Source organism: Pollicipes pollicipes, unplaced genomic scaffold (assembly GCF_011947565.3).
Source record: "Pollicipes pollicipes isolate AB1234 unplaced genomic scaffold, Ppol_2.1 Scaffold_3087;HRSCAF=3621_pilon_pilon_pilon, whole genome shotgun sequence".
NCBI classification, from domain to species: Eukaryota; Metazoa; Arthropoda; class Thecostraca; order Pollicipedomorpha; family Pollicipedidae; genus Pollicipes; species Pollicipes pollicipes.
In genome coordinates this window covers 32,443,429-32,469,345 of record NW_023596225.1, presented here as the reverse complement: position 1 = coordinate 32,469,345, position 25,917 = coordinate 32,443,429, and the positions used below count along the sequence as shown (strand labels likewise).

Sequence of the window (25,917 nt, the reverse complement as noted above, 5' to 3'; positions counted from 1 at the left end):
GTCCACCAGAACGCAAGCATACCGACGGGAAAATCACAGAGAAAGGCTCGAAGGGACACGAGACCAGACGGCACAGCTGTGCCAGCAACAGCCAAAACGCCGTCCGAAACAGCTGACGCTGGCCCGCTGCCTCGCGGCGTGGGGCCTGCCAAACGATATTGCACATGGCAACACTGTTATCACCGTCGAACGACAAACGGCACTCGGCTCAGCGGCCGTGCGCGAGGCCGGCGCGGGCGTCGGCGGGCCGGTGCGTCCGCCCCGCTGACCGACTGGCGCTCCTGGCCGGCGGCGAGGGGCGCGAGCAAGCATTAGTGCAGCGGCTGAAGAGCGCCGTGCGGTCGTCCGCTTGCGGCGAGGCGCAGCCGGCGACGGCCGATAAACAATTCAAAAAGCTATACTTTCGATGAAGCTCACGCAATGCGGTTACCGCCTCTCCATACAAAACTATCCACGTCCGGCGGAGCGGGCGGCCGTAGTGCGATGCCTGGATGGGTGTCAGTCGACCAGGCGATGGACGAGATAAGCGCCCGGCCCCGACCCGGCCTGGCCCGGTCCGGTCCGGCCCGGTCCGGCCCGGTCCGGCCCGGTCCGGTCCGGTCCGGTCCGGTCCGGTCGGTCCGGTCCGGTCCGGTCCGGTCCGGTCCGGTCCGGTCCGGTCCGGTCCGGTCCTGCGGCGTCTGGTCAGCCGCCGGCGGCGCCCCGAGATCTGATGTCGTGCACGGGCAAAACCGCGACCCTCCCACTGCCAGAGCGTGTGTCGTGCGCGGTTCTGCCTATGCACGGGTGAGGGCCGGGAAGCCCCGGCCGAGGTCGTCCCGTGTCGCGCGCCGCCCGTCGTCTCAGGCCCGCCACGCCACGCCACCTGCCGGTCGAGTGCGGGGGCGCGGGGTCCATCGGCACCCGTCCACAACCGAGCGTAGCGCCGCCGTCTGACGGCAGCGACGGTGGCGCCCCCCGCCAGCCGCCGGCCGCCGGCCGCACTACAGGCCTGGTCAGGAATCCTTCTCTTTGCTCTTGAGGAGTAACCTGTGGACAAAGCGTCGTTAGCGACGCTGAATTCATCGCAAGTGGTTATGGGAGTTTGGCGCCGGGAGTTAACCGGAGTTCGTTTTGGGGGCAGATGGCCTCTGTCGCCTGACGCTAGCGGCCAAAACTACACCATAATCTTTTGCAACGCTGCCGTTATTTTCGCTTTAATTTTGCATCAGCTACCATCATTCATAGGATTAATCGAAGTGGATTATCACTGAGTACAGCCTTCCAACACGTCGCGAACATGGTTCACAGTGCTAGGACCTTGACCTCGAGACAGAATCTTAACAGTTTCATTGCCCGTGATTCCGAGTCCACCAGGGGACCCACAAGGTCCCCGTGCCGCACTGTGGGCGACGCCAGTCTGTCGCAGTGCAGGTGCAGTGCTCCGACTGCCTGTCGTTCAATTTGTGACTTCTACATCCATGCAAGGTTCATTTCGCTTTAAAAACGCTATCACCAATCCCAGACTTGTGACGGAATGACAGCAATATGACGCGACGACGCGGTGGTGATGGCGTGGTGACGGGCATGATTCACTTCTGGCTACACTTGGCTGTCAAATCCTTGCGCAACGCGACAGTAAACATACATCGGGCCAGGACAGATGAGGGAGCGCAAATGTACAGGCGGTCCAGGAGGGCGTGCATTTACCGCGAGTTGGAAACCGAAAAACTGCCTCGCCAAATGAACCTGGCCAACCCTTTGCTTGTCGCACGCCGGCTCTGTAAGGGGGTTACATACAAAACGAGGTGAACCCTGAGTCACTCAGTCACAGAGCATCAGTCTGGGCGCCATACATTGCCGCTGCATGTCCGATTGAAATGTCCTTCGATCTTTTGTTTTGTCCCTCGTCTATAGCCACGACTACGACCCCCATATCTTGGCTTGTCAAACACGCAGATCAATATCCGTGACAGTCCTCTTAGTGCCGCGGCAGCCGCATTCGTGCCGACACGCACGAGACGTCGTCGGAGCAGCTTGGCAGCAAGCGAGCATGACCTTAATTAAAGGAGCCGCGCCGCGGGCCCGCTGGTCAGTCTGATTTCGCTGGCAGGGCCCCAGCCTCCGATTGGCACGCCCCCGCCCTGCGACAACAATGCTGGCCTTGATCGCCGCACAGGGCGGCGACAGACTATTGCTCGCGGCTATCCTCAGGCGTCCTCTTCCAATGCGACTTGGCAGGGCGCGTCCATCTGTCTCGACGGTGACGTGGCCCGGCTTGCGGTGTCAAGCGGTCGGCTCGGCCGGGTCGCCGCACATTCTCACCGGCCGCGGCCGGGCACAGACCGCGCAACCCGACGGTCTGGCGCGACAGGGCGCGGTCGCGCGGGGACGGAACATGGCGCCCGATTTTTGGAACGCGGCCCAGAGACCAGGGGCGGGCCGCCCAAACCGTGGGAAAAGCAACCACTTGAGCGGCTTGGTCCCACACGCCCGTCGCGTTCTGTCAGAAAAACTCTTTGCAACCATCGATCAAATATCCGTGCAGATTTTGGAAGCAGGCAGGACACAACTTGCACCGCGATGTTTTCAGTGCGTTTCCTCGCGAGCTGATTGGTTGGGAGCGGTCTACGCCTCACGCCGTGATAGAGCAAAGTTCACGGGAAATCAGAGTATAGCTCAAGGAAGTATAAGTTTTATGTCGATGGTAATTGGGGTAATGGACTTCGGAACAACAAACAAGGAACGAGCAAGGAACCACAAACACCTGACTTTCGCCTTGCTTATGTCAACCATCACGCCCAAACTTCGTTCGAAAATGTTCAAAACCTTCGTCTATGGCCAGGCAGTTACGTAACACACGTTAAATCACACCCAGCACCGGCTTGGCACAAAAAGCGTGTTGCAAACCATCTGTCGCCAACCAGGCCAATAACAGTTGTGTTGTGTCAGCTCTGACGCGCATGCGAGACCACTCACGTTCGCCTGACTGGCGCCGGGCGACGAGGGTCTATCCCGCGGGGTCACTGACCTGATGGTAGCCCCGACTGCACGGGCTTGTTGTCGTTCAGCCTCCGTACGGCGTCCTCCAAGTCAAACCACTTCCGCCGCCGGCCTGCAAACAGAGATGGGAGCTGTGGGGCTCATGTGGAACCGAACCCCCGCTGAACCGACCAAGAGACGGGGGCGTGGGGCCCATGTGGACCCACACTCCGCCGAATCGACACAGGGGCAGGAGCGTGGGACCCCACCCGACCAGGGGCTCGGCCACTCCCGAAAGCCCCCGCGTCCGGCTGGGCTTGCCTCACCGCGCGTGAATAGAAGCCGAAGAGCAAACCAGGCCCGCGACAGAGACAGCGCATGTGCGGCACCATGTCCAGCCGGCGCCAGCCAGGCCGTGGCAGGAGCTGTTGTGCCGCCCGCGCTGCACTGCAGGGGCGGCGGGGGAACGACTGAATTTGGGGGGAGCTCCTGTCGTGACCGGCTGTTCGCCGAAAGCTTAGTGCCCACTGCTAAATGGCGGCGAGCAAAAAAACTGGTCAAAGTAGAATGTCGACTGGATTGGCGGCAAACATTGGGTGCCGATAGTGCAGTGTAACCGCAGCGCGTCCGGGAAGCAAGGGCGCGGGGTTCGATTCCCGGCGGTGTCCGCCCTCCCTGCCAGTGAGAGGCGGGCGACGCCATGCCGCCCGGTGCGTCGTAAAGCCCCAACGACGAAGACGACTTGGTGGCAAACAAGCAGAGGGAAATTCCCGAGTGGCATAATAGAACGGCAGACAGCGAGTGCCAAAGAGGCGACAACCTGAGACCGATGTTCCAAACAATGGGTGACTCACACCGACCCCCTGCAGCAGCCATGAAGGCGGGACTTGGCGCTGAGATTAATGACTGTGTCACCGCTCAACGCTGACGCATTTCGAGGACCATTACTTCTTTACTCTGCGCCCGACACATCGGTAAACCACTCAAGCGCCGGGCCGCGTCACCGAGATGGTTACCTTTGGCTCCAAAATACGAACATTGTGATAGGATTTGCTGACAGTCATGTAGCAGATGGCCAGGTTAGCTCTTCCGCGGGGGAAATTCACTTTGCCCGTGATAACACGAACCGCCTACACGACCGCTGTTGTAACGTGCTTTATCTGAGCGCATGGGGTGTGAGCTGCCAACATCCATCACTTCAACCTTGACCTACGTGATGGATTGTCTTCCTTCTTTCCACCATTTCATTCATTCGCCAATTTCGCAGCGCAGGCGTTAAAATTTCGCAAACCGCCATTGACACGTGATCAGCAACGAGTAGGTAATTGCCCTCAACCTGCACAATTGCATAGGACACAGATACACTTTCCAGTCAGCATAAATACTCGCCCGACCTACACTCCACACTTCTATACTGGAACTCTACCGTAGTCTCGAACCGACCGTCAACCATTTCCTTCAGAAGCGTTTTCCGTAACGTAACGTAATGCACTCTCGCCCCATCTTGAACTGCGGCTCTGCTGCGGTCAGAGTACGCGCCCAGCGTCGGCGGCGCGCGGCACGCCGCCGACGGAGCCGGCCCCGGGCAGGGCGGCCGACACGCCCGGCACGCGGAGCGCGGTGGCGGCGGCCCGCGGCCCATACGTCACTGATTAACGGCGCTGAGTGAGGGCTGACGGGTGAGGGCCGCCCCTCCGAGCGGCAGCGAACGGCCGGGGCGGGCGTTCGCCACGGGAAAATCAAGCCTGGGTCACGCTGCATCCGGGGCTGAAGATACATGACGCCAGACATCACGCTCTACTGCCCCTCTCCCAGCAGTGTTCAGAGCTCCGCTCCCCGGCCAGAAGTCGGTATCGTCTGAGTAGCAGCCAGATAAACGAGTCGACTCTCGTCTGGTCCATAGCTCTTGGCGATGTGACGTATCCCAATAATAGCATATTCTATTCCCCTCGCACAAAAACTCAGCTCGAAACAAAGTGGCACGTGCACTTACTCCGCGCGCCTTGGCTGGTGCATCGTCTGCGCTCCACGGCCTTCCCGTGGAGCGAGTCGCGCCCATCGTCGGCCGGCAGCGGCGGCGGGGGGCGAACCGGCGCCGGCCGGCCGGCGACAACCGGCCCCGGGGGAGGGCCGGGCCGGCTGGCGCTGGCAGCGGCCGGCGCGACCCGACACCTGACGCCGCCGGCAGCCATCGGGCGCACGACGGCCGGCCAAGCGCACCGCCCGGCCGCCATTCCGACCGTGCCCGGCCGGTGTGGCGCCCCGGCGGCCGGCGGCGGCGACAGACACCGCGGCCGGGCCACCGGGGCAGCGGGGCGCGGCCGCAAGACTGAGACCAGCTCGCGGCCCGGGGGTTGTGGGCTCAGGGACAGGGTCACGATCACAGGGCGGAGGTACAGGGTCAGGGACGCAGAGATAGCGTCGGACGCACAGGGTCAGGGGCGCAGGGACAGGGTCACGATCACAGGGCCGGGGGTACAGGGCCAGGGACGCAGAGATAGCGTCGGACGCACAGGGTCAGGGCGCAGGGTCAGGGTCACGATCACAGGGCCGGAGGGACAGGGTCAGGGACGCAGAGATAGCGTCGGACGCACAGGGTCAGGGGCAGGGTCAGGGTCACGATCACAGGGCCGGAGGGTACAGGGTCAGGGACGCAGAGATAGCGTCGGACGCACAGGGTCAGGGGCGCAGGTCAGGGTCACGATCACAGGGCCGGAGGGTACAGGGTCAGGGACGCAGAGATAGCGTCGGACGCACAGGGTCAGGGAGCGCAGGGTCAGGGTCACGATCACAGGGCCGGGGGGGGGGGGGTACAGGGCCAGGGGCGCAGAGATAGCGTCGGGCCACAGGGTCAGGGGCGCAGGGTCAGGGTCACGATCACAGGGCCGGAGGGTACAGGGTCAGGGACGCAGAGATAGCGTCGGACGCACAGGGTCAGGGGCGCAGGGTCAGGGTCACGATCACAGGGCCGGAGGGTACAGGGTCAGGGACGCAGAGATAACGTCAGACGCACAGGTTCAGGGGCGCAGGGACATGCACGATCACAGGGCCGGAGGGTACAGTGGTCAGGGACCGCAGAGATAACGTCGGACGCACAGGGTCGGGGCGCAGGGTCAGGGGCCGCGATCACAGGGCCGGAGGTACAGGGTCGGGACGCAGAGACAGCGTCGGCGCACAGGGTCAGGGCGCAGGGTCAGGGTCACGATCACAGGGCCGGAGGGTACAGGGTCAGGGACGCAGAATAGCGTCGACGCACAGGGTCAGGGGCGCAGGGACAGGGTCACGATCACAGGGCCGGAGGGTACAGGGTCAGGGACGCAGAGATAGCGTCGGACGCACAGGGTCAGGGACGCAGGGTTAGGGTCACGATCACAGGCCCGGGGGTACAGGGTCAGGGGTGCAGAGATGGCGTCGGGCACACAGGGTCAGGGGCTCAGGGACAGGGTCACGATCACGGGGCCGGAGGGAACAGGGTCAGGGACGCAGAGATAGCGTCGGACGCACAGGGTCAGGGGCGCAGGGTCAGGGTCACGATCACAGGGCCGGAGGGTACAAGGGTCAGGGGCGCAGAGATAGCGTCGGGTACACAGGGTCAGGGGCGCAGGGTCAGGGACACAGGGTCAGCAATCACAGGGCCGGGGTACAGGTCCAGGGACAAAGGGGCAGCGTCGCGCCCGTAGGGTCAGGAGCGCAGGGTCCGAGATTCGTCAGGAGCCGCCGGACGTGGGGCCCATGCGTCCCACCGCGCAGGTATAGTTCAGGCGTGGGAGATGCCAGTTGCGCCACACACCATTTCCAAGGAGGAATAGCAACTCAAGGCCGGAAAACTCTCATCGTCAAATACCGGCGCAGCCTTGAACAACATGCCTGCCTGGATGTGCCTCATAGCTTGACCCTGTTCGAAACCCGGGACAAAAGGATCTACAGGAAACATACTGGTGTCGAGTGGCATGACGATAGATCTAGTGTCTTGCCATCCCTCAGTTCAGTCCCCTCCTATGGATTGCAAGGAACGCGTCAAGTGTACACTTCTCAACGACGCTCCGTTTTCGGTCGGCGTGACACGTGCGACGTAACGCCGTCACTCCTGTCTTCCGAGGACGCTCAGAGTTGGAAATAGCCAGGTTATTGGGGAGGGGGACATCTACCCCCCCCCCCCTACTCAGACAAGTTTAGCGATAGCCTTGCGGCGTCGCTAGATGCCGAAATGGATCAAAGAAAAAACGTTTTTGGCCGCCTCCCCGGCCCCCGCCGCGGCTCCCTCGCCTCTGCGGGCGACGCTGCCCCGCGCGCGGGTCCCGGGCGGGTGACGCGGGATCGGTCGTAACGCCCGTGATCCGGGTCGACATGACCGGTGCCGACCGCTAACACGGCGTACTCAGGGGCGGAGCCGGCAGTCGCAGCAGCCACCCGCCCGGCTAACCAGACGAGGCAGCCGCCTGGGCGGCATCGCTAAAGTCCATCACTGTGATGTCGCCGCTGATTTGTGTCATTTCCGTTTGCCAGTTGTGGGAGAAATGTCATTCCCTCACCACAGCGGGGCAGAGCGGCGAAAAGGGCCGCGTGGGCGTGAATGGTGAGATGGTGTCTGCTCATGAAACATGGAAATCAATGTGAGTCGTTAATAGCACAAACTCGTGGTGAATGATCACACTACAATGTGGGCAGAGAGTCAGCACATTCACCCATATATCTACCTGTATCAAAGCTACCGCCTAAATGACCTGTTTCACCAAGGCTTTTGACAACCGGAATTAGTGAAATGTGGCAAAGAGTTTACAATTAACACCGAACCGTGAGCAAACAAAATCGAATTTCTCAGGCATGTACGGCATGTGAAGCACTACATACAGGTACAACAAATATGTACCAGCGAGATTCCTTTTGCGGCGTAGACCGAACGAGGCGCTAGCGAATGTGGGTCTTATCGACCGCGCACAATCACAACACCGCGAATGGAGCCGGTCGTCCTTGAGAACCCACACGAATAAGCCTGTCAATGCATTGGGATAGCGCTCTGCTAAACTGTGGCAGATGAGAATTCCATAACGTGCAGTGTTCGCGTCGCTAATTACAGATGTTATCGCTGGGAAATTAGCTAGCTCTGGTCGTGGCAAGGTCAGCCAAGGCAGTGTGCGAAAACGAAAAATTTGGAATGTATTATATTGTTTTTTGTTGTTTTCTTTTTACTGTGCGATAACTGTATGTGTTCACATTGACCTCCTAGCGAACATGCTGTAATCGTTCCTGTTGTCGGCACCGGCACGTGGTATTTGCGACCGATTTACAAACGCGATGCCGATTCCTGGGATTTCGATGGACTACGAGCGTTGCCAAGGGCTGGACGTTGAGCTCGCTTCGTGTTTTGCAAACGATAATTCACTCACGCTATGTAGCTGGTTTCATCATAAGCGACCAAAGATAGTCCACTTAGCATACGATCTTCCAAAATGGCCGAAGCCTATATATAGCCCGGTCGCAGTCGCTCTGATTGAGTTAACGAATCAATAGCTGGCATCAGAGAGCGTTTTTCACTTATCTTAACACAACATGAGTTGCGATGCTATCAATTTGACATTTTGCATGTTAAGCTGTGGTGGAATGTCCCACCAGAAGGAAAGATGGGTAATGCAATTTAGCGGTGTTCGGCTTATACAAGAATAGCATTAAAACCCCGAAAAAATTGTACAGGTTATCAAAAACAACGTGCGCTCAGTCTTCTGCCTTATGCCACGCAAAGACACAAAATACATGACGGTCGCGAGGCGAAAAAGTCGAAAGCAAAACGTTAAATCACAATGATTCGATGGATCGATGACTCAAACACTATAACATCTTGTGACGCGCTCTATGTATACTACCAAACACATGCACGCAGCGTGGACTTTAAAAGGCTCTCCAGCTGCCGTTCTGCGGCCGTTTACTCTGATCGCGCCGAATTTCCACGGGTATGTCCAGTGCATTTGACAATAACTGAACTAGATATGTGACGTAAAGATGTCTGGACTAGGGGCTGATAGATTTGCCACAAATCCCACAGCTGGTATATCTTTTCAACACAACAGCTGCTCTAGTTCATGTGCTTGCTCGGTGCTCTGGCCATTGTTCATGTTCATGCCCGCCCTGTTCAGCTCTCCAAAAAAGCTTTGCATCAGACGGCTTTGATCGCACGCTCCTGGGTCCGAGGGAGAGGCGTCCACTGAGCTGAGGCCAGCACGAGGCCCATCGCCAGGCTTTACAGCAAAAACAACACCGCGGCTTGCATGAGCTCACCGGTGATATTCTGAACACATGACCTGCGCCTGGTGCTGGGATTGGTTGGCATGGTTATCGCGCCGCGCGTACATTCGTGGTGATGTGTGAATAACGCCGCAAAAATGACGTCAACAAAAACACTGAAAGGCAACTGATAATATGGCAGGAGAAAACGGTTTCGACCTTAACACTTAGAGGGCTGTAATGTCAGCACAATGCCACGAGAGCGGCCACCTTCACCCGGCGTTAACCGTACTGTCAAGGGGTGACGAGCACACCATGTCACGTCAAGTCGGCCCCGCCTGTCTCGTGTCTAAACTGGTTTGTCGGCAACGTTCGTGCATTCCGTATTTGTTCATTGCCACACCTTTCTATCGCGTCCAACGCACCGTCTGTCACGTTGTGAACCGATCGAACTTCAGTCACTGTGTGCTCCAGTTATGACGGAGCGCGTGAAACAACGGATGTGAAGACGAAATTTAAAAATCAAGTAACTGTCGCTGATGCAGATGCCCGTGTTTTGGTACTTTATCCGTGCCTACTGGCATCAATATCAACTGGTACTTGCTATCACAGCAGGTTTATGCAAAATGCATAGCCATGCGTAATACTCCCATCATGAAGTCCTAGCTGGGACGTGCACACATCTCGCTCCGAGACTTCATTTCTGTGTGCGCAAGTCTCGCTCCCAGACGCCGCCTTTTAGTTAAGATCCATCCCCGAACGTGTGTACCTGCAACACCACTTTTGTGCGGTGCCCCCGCGCCAGGAAAGAGGACCGCGGGCGGTGGGCTGCCTCACCGATGTTCACGGAGTCCTCCCACTCAGGAAGCTCGGACGTCACCACCAGGATGTACACGGCCGTGCGGTGCTTCCTCTCCGTGTTCTGCCGACCGCCAGGGACGCGTCACACACCGCGCAGAGATGAGACCGACGCGAAAGGCAACACGCGAGGCCTGAGAGGGGTCCCTTTGAGGCTGCCTTTGAAACATATGACGGTAGCACAAGTATGACGACGGGTCTCCAGAACATAATAGCCAACCGGCACGTGATTGGCGTTTGACTGGTTGCTTCGTCACTGATGTTTTTCACTGTCTTCTCCTGTGTTTCATTGCACCAGCAAACTGATACTTGGTCCGATCGTTCGGATCTGGATGTAAACTGCTCGCAAAAACGTGATATTACAACTGTTACGTTTGAAGTCGAACACTTAGAGCATTCTCAGTGGCATACTTCAGTTGAAACGAACCCATCTACTTACCGGTAATAGCACATCATGCTCATCTCCGTTAATGTCATCGACGTATTGATGTAACCCACGCATTCATAAACGTTTCTTGTGTTTGTCTATAGATTGATATAAAGACATCAGTACTACCACTCGCACAATCCAGTACATCTAAAGAATTCACCAATCTTCGCAAGTTCATTCCTACATTAACGCCTCTCCAAAAAAGTCATTGCATGGACATTACAGACACCGAACACTCCTGTCCTGTTGTCCTTATTCAACCCCGAACATTCGTGCAGGCATCCCTTGTGGACGGCTAAGCCTCTGCAGCGCTACCCAGCGACGAAGCCCCAGCCATCTTCACCACCTCGCGTCTCATCGAGAGGCGGAGTAGGAACCGGAATACTCACGCTCACCTCGAACACACCCAGGCACCGGCCCAGGTGACCCTCGACCCCAGCCTCCTCGCGGACCTCCCTGACGGCGGCCCGGTCCGGCTGCTCGTCCGGCTCCACACCGCCGCCCGGCACAACCCACTTGTTGGGCTCCTTTGACGATGACACGAGTAGCACCTGCAACAGTCAGTGCGCGCAGTAGGCGTACCTGTCACCTTGAGGGTAAATGTGGTTCTGATTGTGACTTCTGCACTCTTGTCACCCATAAGTCTGCCAGAAAGCACTTCGCATTCGCCGACAGAAGCATGCATAAGGCACACGGTACACAACAGGCTTGCAACACAATGCTTCAATTTGTATACCTATTTGACATAGCATCCAGCACCGACAGCAAATGCGAGGGAACACCTTGTAATTGAAGGGCCAGGCTGCACCAAGATGGGTCAAGGCATGGTATGAAGTTTCTGTAAGAAAGTGCTTGGTGTTTGGTTAAGGGTTCAGACAATGGGTCCAAAGTCCCAGTGTGCCCTGTGGCACACTTGAATTGTATTTGTTCAATGTTGATGAAGTATCAGGTGCATCTTGAGATCCTATCATATAAAAGGAATCATGGGATGCTAATCAGTGTTGAGAAATACCAAGCATGAGCAACTGTACATCTGAAAGCACAACCAATTCTTAACACATCCTCAGCACCTGGCAGCAAGGTGAAGTCATTTTAGGAACAATTCTTGTGGCACTTTCAACTTATAAAGCACGATGTTAGCCGTGGGACAGAGGTATGGGTACAGTGAACAAAGGGTTCATAAGGTGAGTGAATAAGAATGAAGAGAAAATTATAGTTATGAATGACAGTTTTTCAGCCCCAACAAATTCAACACAAGCATAAAACCAACAACAGTGTGCACTGCCTCCACCTGTAACAATATGAACCAAAATGTTGCCATAATGAAAGGAGCATCAGGTAACATTTGTGTGTCACCATGCTTGTATTATATCCAAGAGCATGGTAAAACTATTACAGTGCCACAAAAAACATTTTCCAAAAGCTACAGCTTTTGAATAAAGAAAACTATAACAAAGTTCTACATAGTTTGCACCAAACTGCTTTTGGTGCACAAAATTCATCTGACCACAAATGTACTGATTTCACTTAAATTTAAAATTTCCATCTGCAACACCACCTTGACCTCTAAGGCACATGAATGGAGGGAGGGGAGATATGATGGGGAAAGCCATGGTATGCCTATTTTCTAGGAACATTTCATGTTACCCTTGAGGTGATAAATGATGCATAAAAAGAAAAGCAATTTCAAAGAGGCCATGACAGGTCATTTTTAGTACATTCCTTTGTTCCTACCAAGGATGCTTGCAGCTTGGGAGATGTGGAAAATGGGGTTGGGTCCCAATTTTTGGCAGAAATTTGTCTCCAGAATCAGTTGTCCAGTTCAAAATTTACATTTTGTTCTTGCTGTTTGAAATGCAAAGCAAACTTCAACCTTACTCCAGACAGAGAATACTTTAACTAAACAATTTCCTCCCCCCAGTTCAACCAAATAACTCCTAGTCACTAGCTTCTTAATGAGTTTGGCTGATAATATAACAGTTTCCAAGGTTTTGTTCAAATATTTTAAATGGATGGATTTACAAGATCACAGCTGACACAAAACACACTTTTAGTATCAGACCTGAGCCCCTTCTACCAAAAGAAAGTCTGGCCAACAGCAAAATTTGATGGCGAAAGTGTCACAACATGACATAGTAAACAGTTATCTACCAAATGTCACCTTGAAAAATGACAAAAACCACTATTAAATGCTTGTGTTATTTTACACCATGTGCATGTTGTGTTCTGATTGTTATGTTGCAGCAAAGTTATCCATGACACAGCTACCTATTGCATCCATGGTACCAAACTTACCTCCTTCTCTTCCTCATCCTTCACACATACACCAGCAGCACGCAGACGATAGCCTTCAGCATCATAAGTTCTGATTGAATTAGGTTTGTCCTTCATTATGGAAAAGCTGTCTTCTTCGCAAAGTTTATAAGAACCCCGTACAAAATAACACCATCCTCATAGCAGCTTCAGTCGGCACCGCCAAGGCTCAAATCTTTGAAATTCCTCCGCCAGTCACGCACACTAAACCCGATCCCCACAAAGCCGTATCACCCGGCGAAGTGTCGCAAATGCTGCGGTCAGCCTTCTCCTTCAAACACTACCACATTCCTCACCCGCCACGACAGCCCATCGTTACTACAGGGACAATCGACGAGAGGACCCGCCGGAACGCGAGAGCGGGGCCAGCAGGGCGCGGGCCACACCGCCCTCGCACGCGGTACCTCTTCGCGCAATAAATTGTCTCGAAAGGTCCTGTTTCGCACACGCAACAGCTTCGTGATCAGCTGATTTTTTGCGTGGTCGCTATCGATCAGCTGATCATCTGTAAGTAGTCGATCCTTCTGTCCTCAGATTTTAGTTATATATTTTTTCGTCAAAAGAAGAAAATGTCTTATAAATTAGCTTCTATTGATAACGAAAACTTATTCCGATTCATTTATTTATCCTAGATATTTATTTTAAGACAAAAACTGCTTTTACCGACCTTAGGTTACAAAACTACTTGATGTGTCGCAATACAACTACCCACAACCGAAAAGATCTTACAAAGTGGTCATTCGATATTTGAGGGGCTCGCATTGCGTTCAGGGGGTGCACTAAGATTTTCTCAGTTGTAACTTGAAAGACCACAGCAGATCTCGCAAATCGTGGCCCAACCTCCGCTGCAAACGCATCAACAGCTTGTGCGCATTTGTCAACTGGCAAACAACTATACAGGACGATGCGTTGATTCTCAACCAATTCGTTGTTTTGGTGGGTATTTGTTATGATCATGTTGATACCCGTAATAAGGTTTTGTGTTGGCAAAGCGTGTCAGGCGTCCCTAAAAAGACATGCTGATGCAGATTTTTGGGGCATAAGTCATCAAGAGATTGGGCTTACCAAAAAGTTTTTGTTCTATGTTCCTACAATAATCAAGGAATGATGTTTCCTGGGAATGGTTGGTGAGCCTCAAAAAGCTCTGAATACCTGAGATGTTACCACCTCTGCTATTTTTCTTCAGGTGCTATTGTGGATGAAGGTCTGTCATAATTATGGTGCTGTCATTTGTTGCTGGCTTTCTATGGGGCCCATGTTTAGGTCAATTTTTTGCATTTTAATGATGGAAAGGAAGAATTGCCTAAGATAAAGATGTCACATTAAAATGAAAGTTTGCTATGAATTTTACTCACATATCTTAATAGGGGTTATTTGATGGTCAAAATATATACAAAATGAGTATTATTTATTCATGCATATATGCATGGCTGTATCTGATTAATGAAAAAGGCAACAAAATTGATAAGGCAGAACCTTTTAAATGTTCATCAATGGCAAAATATAAATTACCTTTACCTACATAAATTTTTGTCAAAGTTGATGAGCTGAACATTTGGTTTTTTCTACCAAACATATCTTAATGTTATGTAGTTAATAAATCATGCTGACCCAGAGGCATGGACATTAAATAATTTTTTAAAAAATCAACTGGGATGCAGATAGCTATAGTTCCTTCACATGGTTTTCATGCTGTCTTTTGTTATTCTTATTGTTTGTGTGTTTCCCAAGCATTCCCAATATTTGGTCATCAATTTTGTCTTGCTGAACACATTTTTGTAATATTTGTGCCTGCCACATGTGGTTCATAAAGCTTTGGCTCTTTCTAACATTATGAATTTGTTTTCCTCACCCACTAGTTGTTTTCATGCTATCATGTATCAAGACAAGTTTTGGACATTCTCATGGTTTTTGTATGGATAAGATAAGCTCCTCTCACTTATATCATGTTAATTTCAGCTCAAGGTCTCCTGGACCTGTGATGACATAGTGTGCCTGTAGTGAAGCATGCAATTAATGAAGGTTTTCACTGCTTGTGCATAAATTTTGATTAGATTAAAGATTTGGTGTACTGAACCAAGCCTCTCCAAGAAAACTTAGAGGATATGGCTCTTAATCAAAGAAATTAAATTTTTGACATCGAAAAATTTTATTTTGCATTTTGTACTAAATTCAAGTCATTTTTCACCCCTTGGTTACATAGGGTGAAACACTCTCTCCCTGGCCCCTTTAAAGTTATACCCATTTTGCCCTGAGTTAAGCAACATGTGTGAAACAAATTATGAGTGTGTTTCTTGTCATCAGAACAAGGCATCGGCATCCAGGCTTGACTTGTTCATAAATATTATAGCATGATTTACAACCAGACTTGAGCATAGCTTTGTGATTTCCAAAACTGCCTTTCCCTCCCTTGTTACCATTCTGGTATGATCCACAAAAGTATCTCCATGTGTAATGTAATTTATGAGTGACCTCATTTGCACCATCTTTGAAAAAGTAGCTACATAACCAGTAAAGTTATGTATGTGTTGTTGAATGAGTGAGCCAGTAAGGAATATGAGTGGTATGATATGAGTGATAGCACCATATATAACTGAACATATGGTATGGAGCTCAAGTCACCTTATAAAACTCAAACCAATAGATCCCATCATTGAAATGGAATGCTGATCTTCCATGAATTTATTTGGTAGATTCAGTGACATGAACTATTTGCATAGCAATTTGCAAATGGCAATGTTTCAGAATTGTCTGACTTTTGGCTGTTTTGAGTCCCATTTATTTTAGCAGATAGAAATTATCAACTTGAAAAAGTTTACATTTTCTGTGTTTGTGACCAATGTGTTGTGTACAAACCCATCAGTATTTAGAAATGTAATTGTTATTTCCTGGAGGATTGCTGACATCGTGGTTGGTCAGACATTGTTGGAGTTGCCTTGTGTTTTGTAGATGCCCTTTTCACCTACAAGCACAGCTGTTTTCACATTTTTGTTGTGTGTAGCCTGATGCCAATGGTTGAAGTCATCCCAAGACTGGTAAATCTGAAGTGGTCTGACAGGTCGATCTGTAGGGGACCATTGAAATAAAGAAATGTCTGGTTGGTTGATGCTGGAACAAGCTCTTTTGTGACCTTGGGCATTAAATGTACAGTGCAAATTTTGAAATTGCCTGCATTTTAGCCAAAAACTGCATCACACTGTGTTTAGTGATTGGAAAGATTTAAGCTGCTAGAAAGCTTGACAGATGGGCTGGGTTAGGTTGCTCAAATTGAAAATGCCATTCGTACTCAATCGATGCCCCTTGGCCTGTGGCCTCACCATTTTTTTTTTTTTTTTTTTTTTGTTACCAACTTGATATCCTGTGGCATCCTCCAGGCCTCTTTACAACACACTTTGCTATGTCCACCTTTCTGATCAGCTGGCACATGTTTGATAAGTTCCCAGGTAGAATACCTCACACACCTTAAAGCATGTATTTCATTGGTTTTCAGACAAAATCCTCCATGTACCTCACCGGTGATGGCGGAGGATAAGACATCGGAACCCATCCACGTGAGTACGCTCGTCTCTCTTAGTGAGACTGTACATGTTATATTGCAACGAGAGAGATAGCAGGGCTGAAAGGGTGTCATATGAAGCATATTGCGACCCCCGGCACTGCGTGGTGGAACCTTGCGGGTGCCCCCCCCCCCCCCACACACACTCATGAGAAATAACCTCGAGGAAGCGTGGTACCGAATGCATCGCAATGAAATCTCGACTTGTCCCAATTGGGCAGACCAGGTCGTAAGAGTATTCGATCACATGGTACTAGACTTTTGATCTTTGGAAGTCAAGTGTTCACGGCATACTTTCAATGCACAATGTTTGCAATGCAGCACCAGGAGGGTCTGGGTGTGCAATAATCCCCGTCCGTCCCCGTCCCGTCCCGCCCGCTTTGAGCCAGTATTTACCCCGGTCCGCGCCTCTCCTGTCCCGCCCGCCGTGAGCGGTTGCTGACCGCCCGGCTGCTGTCCGCAGCTGGAGCCGTTCATCCACCAGGTGGGCGGCCACAGCCACATGTTCTCGCTGGACGAGATCACCGTCTGCAAGCCGCTGATCACGCGCGAGCTCCACTTCTACGAGAGCATGCCCGAGCAGATGAAGCAGTTCGCGCCCGAGTACAAGGGCGTCATCGAGGTAGGTCCGCGCACGGCCGGCCGACTCGGCACGGCCGGCGCCGGCCGCCCGCGCCGACTGCGTGCACCGTTGTGGTTGCGCTTAGAGTGAGAAGCTAACGGCCTGCCTCTGGTAATGTGTGATCTGTTGTCTGTTCGCGATGGTGTGCTTTAGTCAGATTCTCTTGGTAGATGCCGCTTCGGCACGTGGATAATGGCATAGGGCTATGGGTAGGTCGTGTTATGGCATAGCAATGCGACGTTCGTTAAAGGCATCGGCTGATCAAGCCATGTCCTTAGTACCATCTGTTGCGATTTATTCAGCTGCAATTGCTGCACCTCTTATCCGGTCGTTCCGGATGCATGGAGGGAGCTGCGCTGACATCGTTCCCTCCCACAAAGTGTATCCCCAAAATGGAGCTGTTTTGTCGCAGACGCTGAGGCTCAGGTGGCACGGCGGGATCTGGAACGTGCTCTCGAGGTCGTGTCACGGTCGCCCGTGGTAAATGATACTTCTCATTGTCGGATGAACACAAAATAATTTGGTGGCGTTCAGCACATGTGGTGATGTGTCCATGATCCGTGCCGTCAGTAACCCTCTTTTGACACGAGACGGGCGCACTAGCCAATAAGTCAAAGAGATCATGGTGGCCAGTGTTTCCGAATTCATCCAGCTAATTGGCAAGAATGTAAATCTTAATTCATGCTACTGGAGTCAGCTGTTGGCGAAAGCCGTATTATTCCTTTCCTCTCCCGGGATCACCCATGGGCACTGGGCGAAGGCTGCCATCAAGTGTGTGTCTGGTCGCCCAAGGTAATACCAATCGGTCAGGCAGGTCACTGTCAGCATGCGCCATTAGTCCGGAGCCTAGCTGAGTGGTGGCAAATAACCTGAGCTGTCCATTCGGAGCTGCGGTAGGATTGCGTCGGACAGCATAAATTTCATTTTGCATCCTTGCCACCATACTGACTGAATCTGGGAACCCAGTTTGTGACTCATCGTTGAGCCCCATAAAACAATAACGGCCGTTCCTTTTGCGCCAAAGTAAAGATGCATTTTGATCGTTGAAAAAGAAACAGGATGCGGCGTGATAAGGATGCATAGTGATGACGGTTGTTGGAATGAACGAGACTAGCTTTTCCAAGCTCACCAAACAGAGGCCCGTCGCGTCTCCTATCTTGTTGATCTATCTATCCAGAACGATGATTTACTGCCAATTTGTCGGTCATGGTCATTGACCGTCGTCTGCGTGAACATATTTTTTCTCTTTATTTGCTTCTCTCCTGATGGCGACTGATGCTGGCCGGCCTGGCGCTCATCAAAAAGCATACTTTCCTCAGTTGTGATGGTGACGAACCGTCGCAATCTTACACAAGATCATAAGATGCGGTCGTAGGACTAAGAAGTTGCTCAGAAGCAGGTTTCTAGGCTAAGCTCGTGTCCGTGAACACCAGTGAACTGTTTCTTGCATTTCTGTCTGTGATGCATTTGGAGCGTCATTCATTTGGCCAAATGAAGTGAAGGCGTCGCTAGAGTCGCTGGAGCCGGCGAGCCTCCGTCCCAGCGCCGCTCCACCGCCGTTCTTGTTGTGCAGGTTAATTTCGTGGAGGATGCCGACGGTTACGTCACGCTAATGGCGTATCCACCGAAGAGCTACGAACGAAAGTTCCCCGCCCAGCGCAACGAGTCGCGAACAAAACGAAGGTAAGCGCAGACGACGTTTTTTAACTGTGTGGACCTAATGCATCGATGTTTGCTGTGTCTGGTTTGGTCTGCTCCTGCGAAGCACGCGTATAGTTGGACGACATTTTGTTTTTGATAAAGCGGCATATTTAGCCGTCTTGCTGCAAACCTCACGCGTGCAAAGGCCCTTCCCGTGTGACGTCTGCAAAGATTGTAACAGCCGGTCCCAGCCTGCTGGTTGTATGTCTTGGCGACGGGCTTCCTGTACATGCCCACTGTGTATGGTTGCAACCTAGAGGTTTGGTTTTTTATAGTGTTTTTTTTTCAGTTTTGCGACGCTTCCGTATTTGTGTGCATTTGAACACTTACGTTTACTCGTACGTATACGGCTTTTCATTTACACGATATGATGTGTGTGTGTGTGTGTGTGTGTGTGTGTGTGTGTGTGTGCGTGCGTGCGTGCGTGCGTGCGTGCGTGCGTGCGTGCGTGCGTGCGTGCGTGCGTGCGTGCGTGCGTGCGTGCGTGCGTGCGTGCGTGCGTGCGTGCGTGCGTGCGTGCGTGCGTGCGTGGATACTCGCATGTATGTGCATTGCCGCCATCTGCACAACGAGATGCTCGCAGGATTTTTGTGAGAAGTGGACCGTTACTTCGACCCCCTCCCCCCTGGTCCGGCCGTATTTTTCTCAGAAGGCGTCACTCGAACAGCTGGGCAACTACTAGCCATCAGTTCTTTCTTTTTTTGTTTTTGCTTGGATCTCCTTACTTTACGTCGTTGTTTTCCGCAGTGGGCAGTGGGACCACTAGAAAGGCGGCACTTGGGCCCTCGCGAGGCCTTCTACGGTATCGCCGCGCTTACGTCGGTCCTCCTCACCGCCATATTGCTGGAATGTCGACATTGCCAGTGGTCAACTCCGGCTACTCACCGAATCTGCAGGAGAAGGTCGCGCTAGGCAGATGGAACCCTTAGAGCATCTAGGCGCGCTTTTGAGCTGTATATTTTGGCTTTTCCTATTCCATGGGACCCCGAATTTGCTGAGGGAGGGTCGTGGGGCCGGTATCGCGCCCTTGTATACGCCTCTGTTAATGTATGTAAGACTTGTCGCGTCCTTGTGCCGACTGCTACGGGGGCGGTCCCCTTAGGCCCGCCTGCCCCCGGATTCGGTGCACGCCGCGATCCAGCCGCATGCAGCGCACCCCTGTGCACGGCTCGGGCCCGTCTCCACCTCACGGTCGCGGCGGGGCCGGATGTGAACCGTGAACCTGTACGCACTGATCGGTCCGTGCACACGGACCTGTCTGACGTCTCCGCCTCCCCCGCCGCCGCCGATTCCGGATGTGTCTCACGCACGTGTCTCCTTACCCTCTGGCCTGTTGCCGTAGGATCCGAATGGTCCTGCACTCTGTCTCCTTACCTCTGGCCTGTTGCCGTAGGATCCGAATGGTCCTGCACTCTGTCTCCTTACCTCTGGCCTGTTGCCGTAGGATCCGAATGGTCCTGCACTCTGTCTCCTTACCTCTGGCCTGTTGCCGTAGGATCCGAATGGTCCTGCACACCTGTCTCCTTACCTCTGGCCTGTCGCCGCAGGATCCGGATGGTCCTGCACACCTGTCTCCTTACCTCCTTACCTCTGGCCTGTCGCCGCAGGATCGGGATGGTCCTGCACACCCGTCTCCTTACCTCTGGCCTGTCGCCGCAGGATCGGGATGGTCCTGCACACCTGTCTCCTTACCTCTGGCCTGTCGCCGCAGGATCGGGATGGTCCTGCACACCCGTCTCCTTACCTCCTTACCTTTGGCCTGTTGCCGTAGGATCCGAATGGTCCTGCACTCTGTCTCCTTACCTCTGGCCTGCCGCCGCAGGATCCGGATGGTCCTGCACACCTGTCTCCTTACTTCCTTACTTCTGGTCTGCCGCCGCAGGATCCGGATGGTCCTGCACACCTGTCTCCTTACCTCCTTACCTCTGGCCTGTTGCCGTAGGATCCGAATGGTCCTGCACACCCGTCTCCTTACCTCTGGCCTGTCGCCGCAGGATCCGGATGGTCCTGCACACCTGTCTCCTTACCTCCTTACCTCTGGCCTGTCGCCGCAGGATCGGGATGGTCCTGTACACCCGTCTCCTTACCTCCTTACCTCTGGCCTGCCGCCGTAGGGTCGGGATGGTCCTGCACACCCGTCTCCGTACCTCCTTACTTCTGGCCTGCCGCCGTAGGATCCGGATGGTCCTGCACACCCGTCTCCTTACCTCCTTACCTCTGGCCTGCCGCCGTAGGACCTGGATGGTCCTGCACTCTGTCTCCTTACCTCTGGCCTGTCGCCGTAGGATCGGGATGGTCCTGCACACCCGTCTCCTTACCTCCTTACCTCTGGCCTGCCACCGTAGGATCCGGATGGTCCTGCACACCCGTCTTCTTACCTCCTTACCTCTGGCCTGCCGCCGCAGGATCCGGATGGTCCTGCACACCCGTCTCCTTACCTCCTTACATCTGGCCTGCCGCCGCAGGATCCGGATGGTCCTGCACACCCGTCTCCTTACTTCCTTACCTCTGGCCTGCCGCGGCAGGATCGGGATGGTCCTGCACACCCGTCTCCTTACCTCCTTACCTCTGGCCTGCCGCCGCAGGATCCGGATGGTCTTGCACACCTGTCTCCTTACTTCCTTACTTCTGGTCTGCCGCCGCAGGATCCGGATGGTCCTGCACACCCGTCTCCTTACCTCCTTACCTCTGGCCTGTTGCCGTAGGATCCGAATGGTCCTGCACACCCGTCTCCTTACTTCCTTACCTCTGGCCTGCGGCCGCAGGATCCGGATGGTCCTTCACTCTGTCTCCTTGCCTCTGGCCTGCTGCCGTAGGATCCGAATGGTCCTGCACACCCGTCTCCTTACTTCTGGTCTGTTGCCGCAGGATCCGAATGGTCCTGCACACCCGTCTCCTTACCTCCTTACCTCTGGCCTGTTGCCGTAGGATCCGAATGGTCCTGCACACCCGTCTCCTTACTTCCTTACCTCTGGCCTGCGGCCGCAGGATCCGGATGGTCCTTTACTCTGTCTCCTTGCCTCTGGCCTGCTGCCGTAGGATCCGAATGGTCCTGCACACCCGTCTCCTTACTTCTGGTCTGTTGCCGCAGGATCCGAATGGTCCTGCACACCCGTCTCCTTACTTCCTTACCTCTGGCCTGCCGCCGCAGGACCCGGATGGTCCTGCACTCTGTCTCCCTACCTCTGGCCTGTTGCCGTAGGATCCGAATGGTCCTGCACACCCGTCTCCTTACCTCCTTACCTCTGGCCTGTTGCCGTAGGATCCGAATGGTCCTGCACACCCGTCTCCTTACCTCCTTTCCTCTGGCCTGCCGCCGCAGGATCGGGATGGTCCTGCACACCCGTCTCCTTACCTCCTTACCTCTGGCCTGTTGCCGTAGGATCCGGATGGTCCTGCACACCCGTCTCCTTACTTCCTTACCTCTGGCCTGTTGCCGCAGGATCCGAATGGTCCTGCACACCCGTCTCCTTACTTCCTTACCTCTGGCCTGCCGCCGCAGGATCCGGATGGTCCTGCACACCCGTCTCCTTACCTCCTTTCCTCTGGCCTGTTGCCGCAGGATCGGGATGGTACTGCACACCCGTCTCCTTACCCCCTTACCTCTGGCCTGCCGCCACAGGATCGGGATGGTCCTTCGCTCTGTCTCCTTACCTCCCTACCTCTGGCCTGCCGCCGCAAGATCCGGATGGTCCTGCACTCTGTCTCCTTACCTCTGGCCTGTTGCCGTAGGATCCGAATGGTCCTGCATACCCGTCTCCTTACCTCCTTACCTCTGGCCTGTTGCCGTAGGATCCGAATGGTCCTGCACACCCGTCTCCTTACTTCCTTACCTCTGGCCTGCCGCCGCAGGATCGGGATGGTCCTGCACACCCGTCTCCTTACCTCCTTACCTCTGGCCTGTTGCCGTAGGATCCGGATGGTCCTGCACACCCGTCTCCTTACCTCCTTACCTCTGGCCTGCCGCCACAGGATCGGGATGGTACTGCACACCCGTCTCCTTACCCTCCTTACCTCTGGCCTGCCGCCGCAGGATCCGGGTGGTCCTGCACACTCGTCTCCTTACCTCCTTACCTCTGACCTGCCGCCACAGGATCGGGATGGTCCTGCACACCCGTCTCCTTACCTTTAGTGTGCTGCCGCAGGATCTGGATGGTCCTGCACACCCGTCTCCTTACCCCCTTACCTCAGGCCTGCCGCCGCAGGCTCCGGATGGTCCTGCACACCCGTCTCCTTACCTCCTTACCTCTGGCCTGTTGCCGCAGGATCGGGATGGTACTGCACACCCGTCTCCTTACCTCCTTACCTCTGGCCTGTTGCCGCAGGATCGGGATGGTATTGCACACCCGTCTCCTTACCTCCTTACCTCTGGCCTGTTGCCGCAGGATCGGGATGGTACTGCACACCCGTCTCCTTACCCCCCTTACCTCTGGCCTGCCGCCACAGGATCGGGATGGTCCTGCACTCTGTCTCCTTACCTCCCTACCTCTGGCCTGCCGCCGCAGGATTCGGATGGTCCTGCACTCCTGTCTCCTTACCTCTGGCCTGTCGCCGCAGGATCCGGGTGGTCCTGTACACCCGTCTCCTTACTTCTGGTCTGTTGCCGTAAGATCCGGATGGTCCTGCACACCCGTCTCCTTACCTCCTTTCCTCTGGCCTGCCGCCGCAGGATCGGGATGGTCCTGCACACCCGTCTCCTTACCTCCCTACCTCAGGCCTGCCGCCGCAGGCTCCGGATGGTCCTGCACACTCGTCTCCGTACCTCTGGCTAGTCGCCGTAGGATCCGGATGGTCCTGCACACCCGTCTCCTTACCTTTGGCCCGTCGCCGCAGGATCCGGATGGTCCTGCGCACCCGTCTCCTTACCTTTGGCCTCCTTCCGCAGGATCCGGATGCGGCCGTCTGGCAGCCTGGAGATCGAGGGCGAGCACAAGCAGAGCCAGGTGTTCGAGGAGGCCGACCAGCGTCAGGACGAGCCGGGTGCCGCCGGGCGCGTGCCACACAACCCCTGGCTGCTGCGCTGCGGCCGCAGCGACCTAACGCGGCTGGCGGCCGACGCGCTCTCGTCGGCCGGCCAGCCGGACGCCGGCTGCAGCCGTCCACCCTCGCAGAGTAGGTGCCGCCGCCTGGCCGACCCGTGCTGTCCGGGAGGGCGCTGTGAGCGGCGGCCGTTGTGGGCTGCAGCTGGATTGGGGCTTCGGTAATCTGTAAACCTTTTGTGCAGAACTGTGATGGTGGGCTTGTGTAGATCTTCCGTTGCATTTGCGGTAGTGCGCAAACGGATCATTGCGTGGGAAGTTGCATCTTTTAAGAGCTCAAAGGCCTTAAGAGCTCAAAGACCTCACTTCGGGCGCGCGTGGCGGGTATTGATTTGGGATGATGGCGGGGCGATTGCTGATCCAATACCAGATCTCTCTTTACCTGGTGCTCACACAGGAGGGCGGTTGGCACTGCTGCGATTATTTCACTCGCTGTATCCCCAGTCACAGTCACAAAGCCACAAACGCAGTTTGTTTGTGGTGCACGTCCTCCGCGCCACCATGCCACGACGCCACACGACGTTTGGTTCTCAATAATGTATCACCCGTGCTACCACCCTACCGACACATCAGCGCGGTGCGATCGCGCCTGACGACGGCCACGCCGCCAGAGTACATCCTGCTGGAGAACCTGACCCACAAGTACCAGTACCCCTGCGTACTGGACCTCAAGATGGGCACGCGCCAGTACGCCGACGACGACTCGGCGGCGAAGCAGCAGCGCAAGAAGGTCAAGGTGGCGACGACCACCTCGTCCAGCCTCGGCGTCCGCATTAACGGCATGCAGGTGATGACTATTACGTCTGTGATTATCATGCGCGGCTATTGCTCGGCATTGTCCCGTGCGCTGTGAACGAGCAGTCGTTGCTCTCTTATGGCGAAATTCGCGACTGGTTGGTTGGAATTTTCGGTTGGTTTGCATCAAGTTTGTTGGCAAGTTACTGCAACATCTCTGCTGAGGTTGTTGACGCTTACGATGTGCCTTATCATGTTACGAGAAGAACGACCGTACTGTTCCCCACCCCGACTCACCTCCCCTCCGCCCCCCTCCGGCAGGTGTACCAAGTAAACCTCTCCCGCTTCATCTGCCGCAACAAGTACTACGGCCGGAAAACTGGCCGTGGACGGCTTCAAGCAGGCGCTCTGCCAGTTCATCGACAACGGCTCAGTGCTGCGCACCGACCTGCTGGGGGCGATGATCGCGCGGCTGTCCGAGCTCCGTGACGTGTTGCAACGGCAGCATTCGTTCCGCTTCTTCACCTCGTCGCTGCTGGTCATCTACGACGGCCAGGAGCCGCGGCACGACGTGCCCGAGAGCTCGGCGCGCGTCGACGTCGACGTGAGGATGATCGACTTCGCGCACGCCACGCACAAAGACTTCGATGATCCGGTGCAGCACAGCGGGCCCGACCAGGGCTTCATCTTCGGCGTCGAGAGCCTGATCTCGGTGCTGAAGACGGTGCTGCAGGAGTACGGGTAGGGCCGGCCGCCGGCGCCCGTAGACGCCAGTACAAAGACGGCGACGCCGCCGGCCGGACGCGGGCGGCCGCTCGTCGCGCGGCGCGCCGCGGCCCCGGGGCGTCAAAATTATCCGTGATCACGCCCGCCGACGCGACGGCGCGAATGCGAGCGAGCGGACGAGCGGGCACCGAGCGGCGGCGCTGAGGCGCGCGACGCGACGGTGCGGCGGCCGTGGGCCGATGTGTGAGCCTATGTGACCGGTAGGGAGGGAGATGGGAGGCGGCGCCTCTCGCGACCTCGCACTGACGCTGAGGGACAGCTCTGTGCCCGGCGCCGCGCGCCATTACGACAGAGCCGCCGCGGTAACGTGCGGCGCCGCGGACGGGGGCAGGGTGCTGGGGTTTCGTGAGGCGGCTCGTCCCGCGACACGGTCGCTGCCGACGGGCTGTATTCCTAGATTGGCGCTGGTCGTCATGTGCGGCGGCGACGCTGGTCCCCCGGGGCCGCGGCTCGGGAGGTGGCCGCCAGGAGGCTCTAGTCAGTCGGGTGCGCGCGCGACCCGGGCGGCCGCGGCGCGTCCGCAAGTGCAATTACTCACCGTAGCTGTGATGGCGTGGGTTCCAGTAGGCGTGCGCTCGGGGGTCGCCCGAGGGCGGTTTGCAGACCACGTGTGGATGTGTCGCGTATCGCGCCCACTGCCACAGCCTGCCAAGGTCCGGGGCGCGGCCCGGCGTTCGAGTGGCGCTGGTCGACGCAT

The 25,917-nt window shown here is 55.1% G+C and overlaps 2 protein-coding genes across 2 annotated transcripts; one reads left to right on the top strand and one right to left on the bottom strand.

Moving 5' to 3' along the window:
- Positions 1-842: 842 nt before the first annotated feature.
- LOC119090049 (diphosphoinositol polyphosphate phosphohydrolase 1-like) lies at positions 843-13,188 on the bottom strand. The gene is made up of 5 exons (XM_037212844.1): positions 12,764-13,188; positions 10,858-11,019; positions 10,018-10,102; positions 3,011-3,094; positions 843-865 (listed from the first exon to the last, which is right to left on the bottom strand). Exons 1-5 carry the CDS (start codon positions 12,857-12,859, stop codon positions 843-845), a joined length of 450 nt encoding a protein of 149 aa, XP_037068739.1. The 5' UTR covers positions 12,860-13,188.
- Positions 13,189-13,504: 316 nt separating this feature from the next.
- Positions 13,505-25,179, top strand: LOC119090048 (inositol hexakisphosphate kinase 1-like). Its single transcript, XM_037212843.1, is given in 8 exon segments — positions 13,505-13,717; positions 16,272-16,332; positions 16,801-16,959; positions 18,533-18,642; positions 23,546-23,772; positions 24,311-24,486; positions 24,756-24,812; positions 24,814-25,179. Coding segments are annotated over 7 exon segments (1,128 nt in total). The 5' UTR covers positions 13,505-13,717; positions 16,272-16,299.
- Positions 25,180-25,917: the final 738 nt, after the last annotated feature.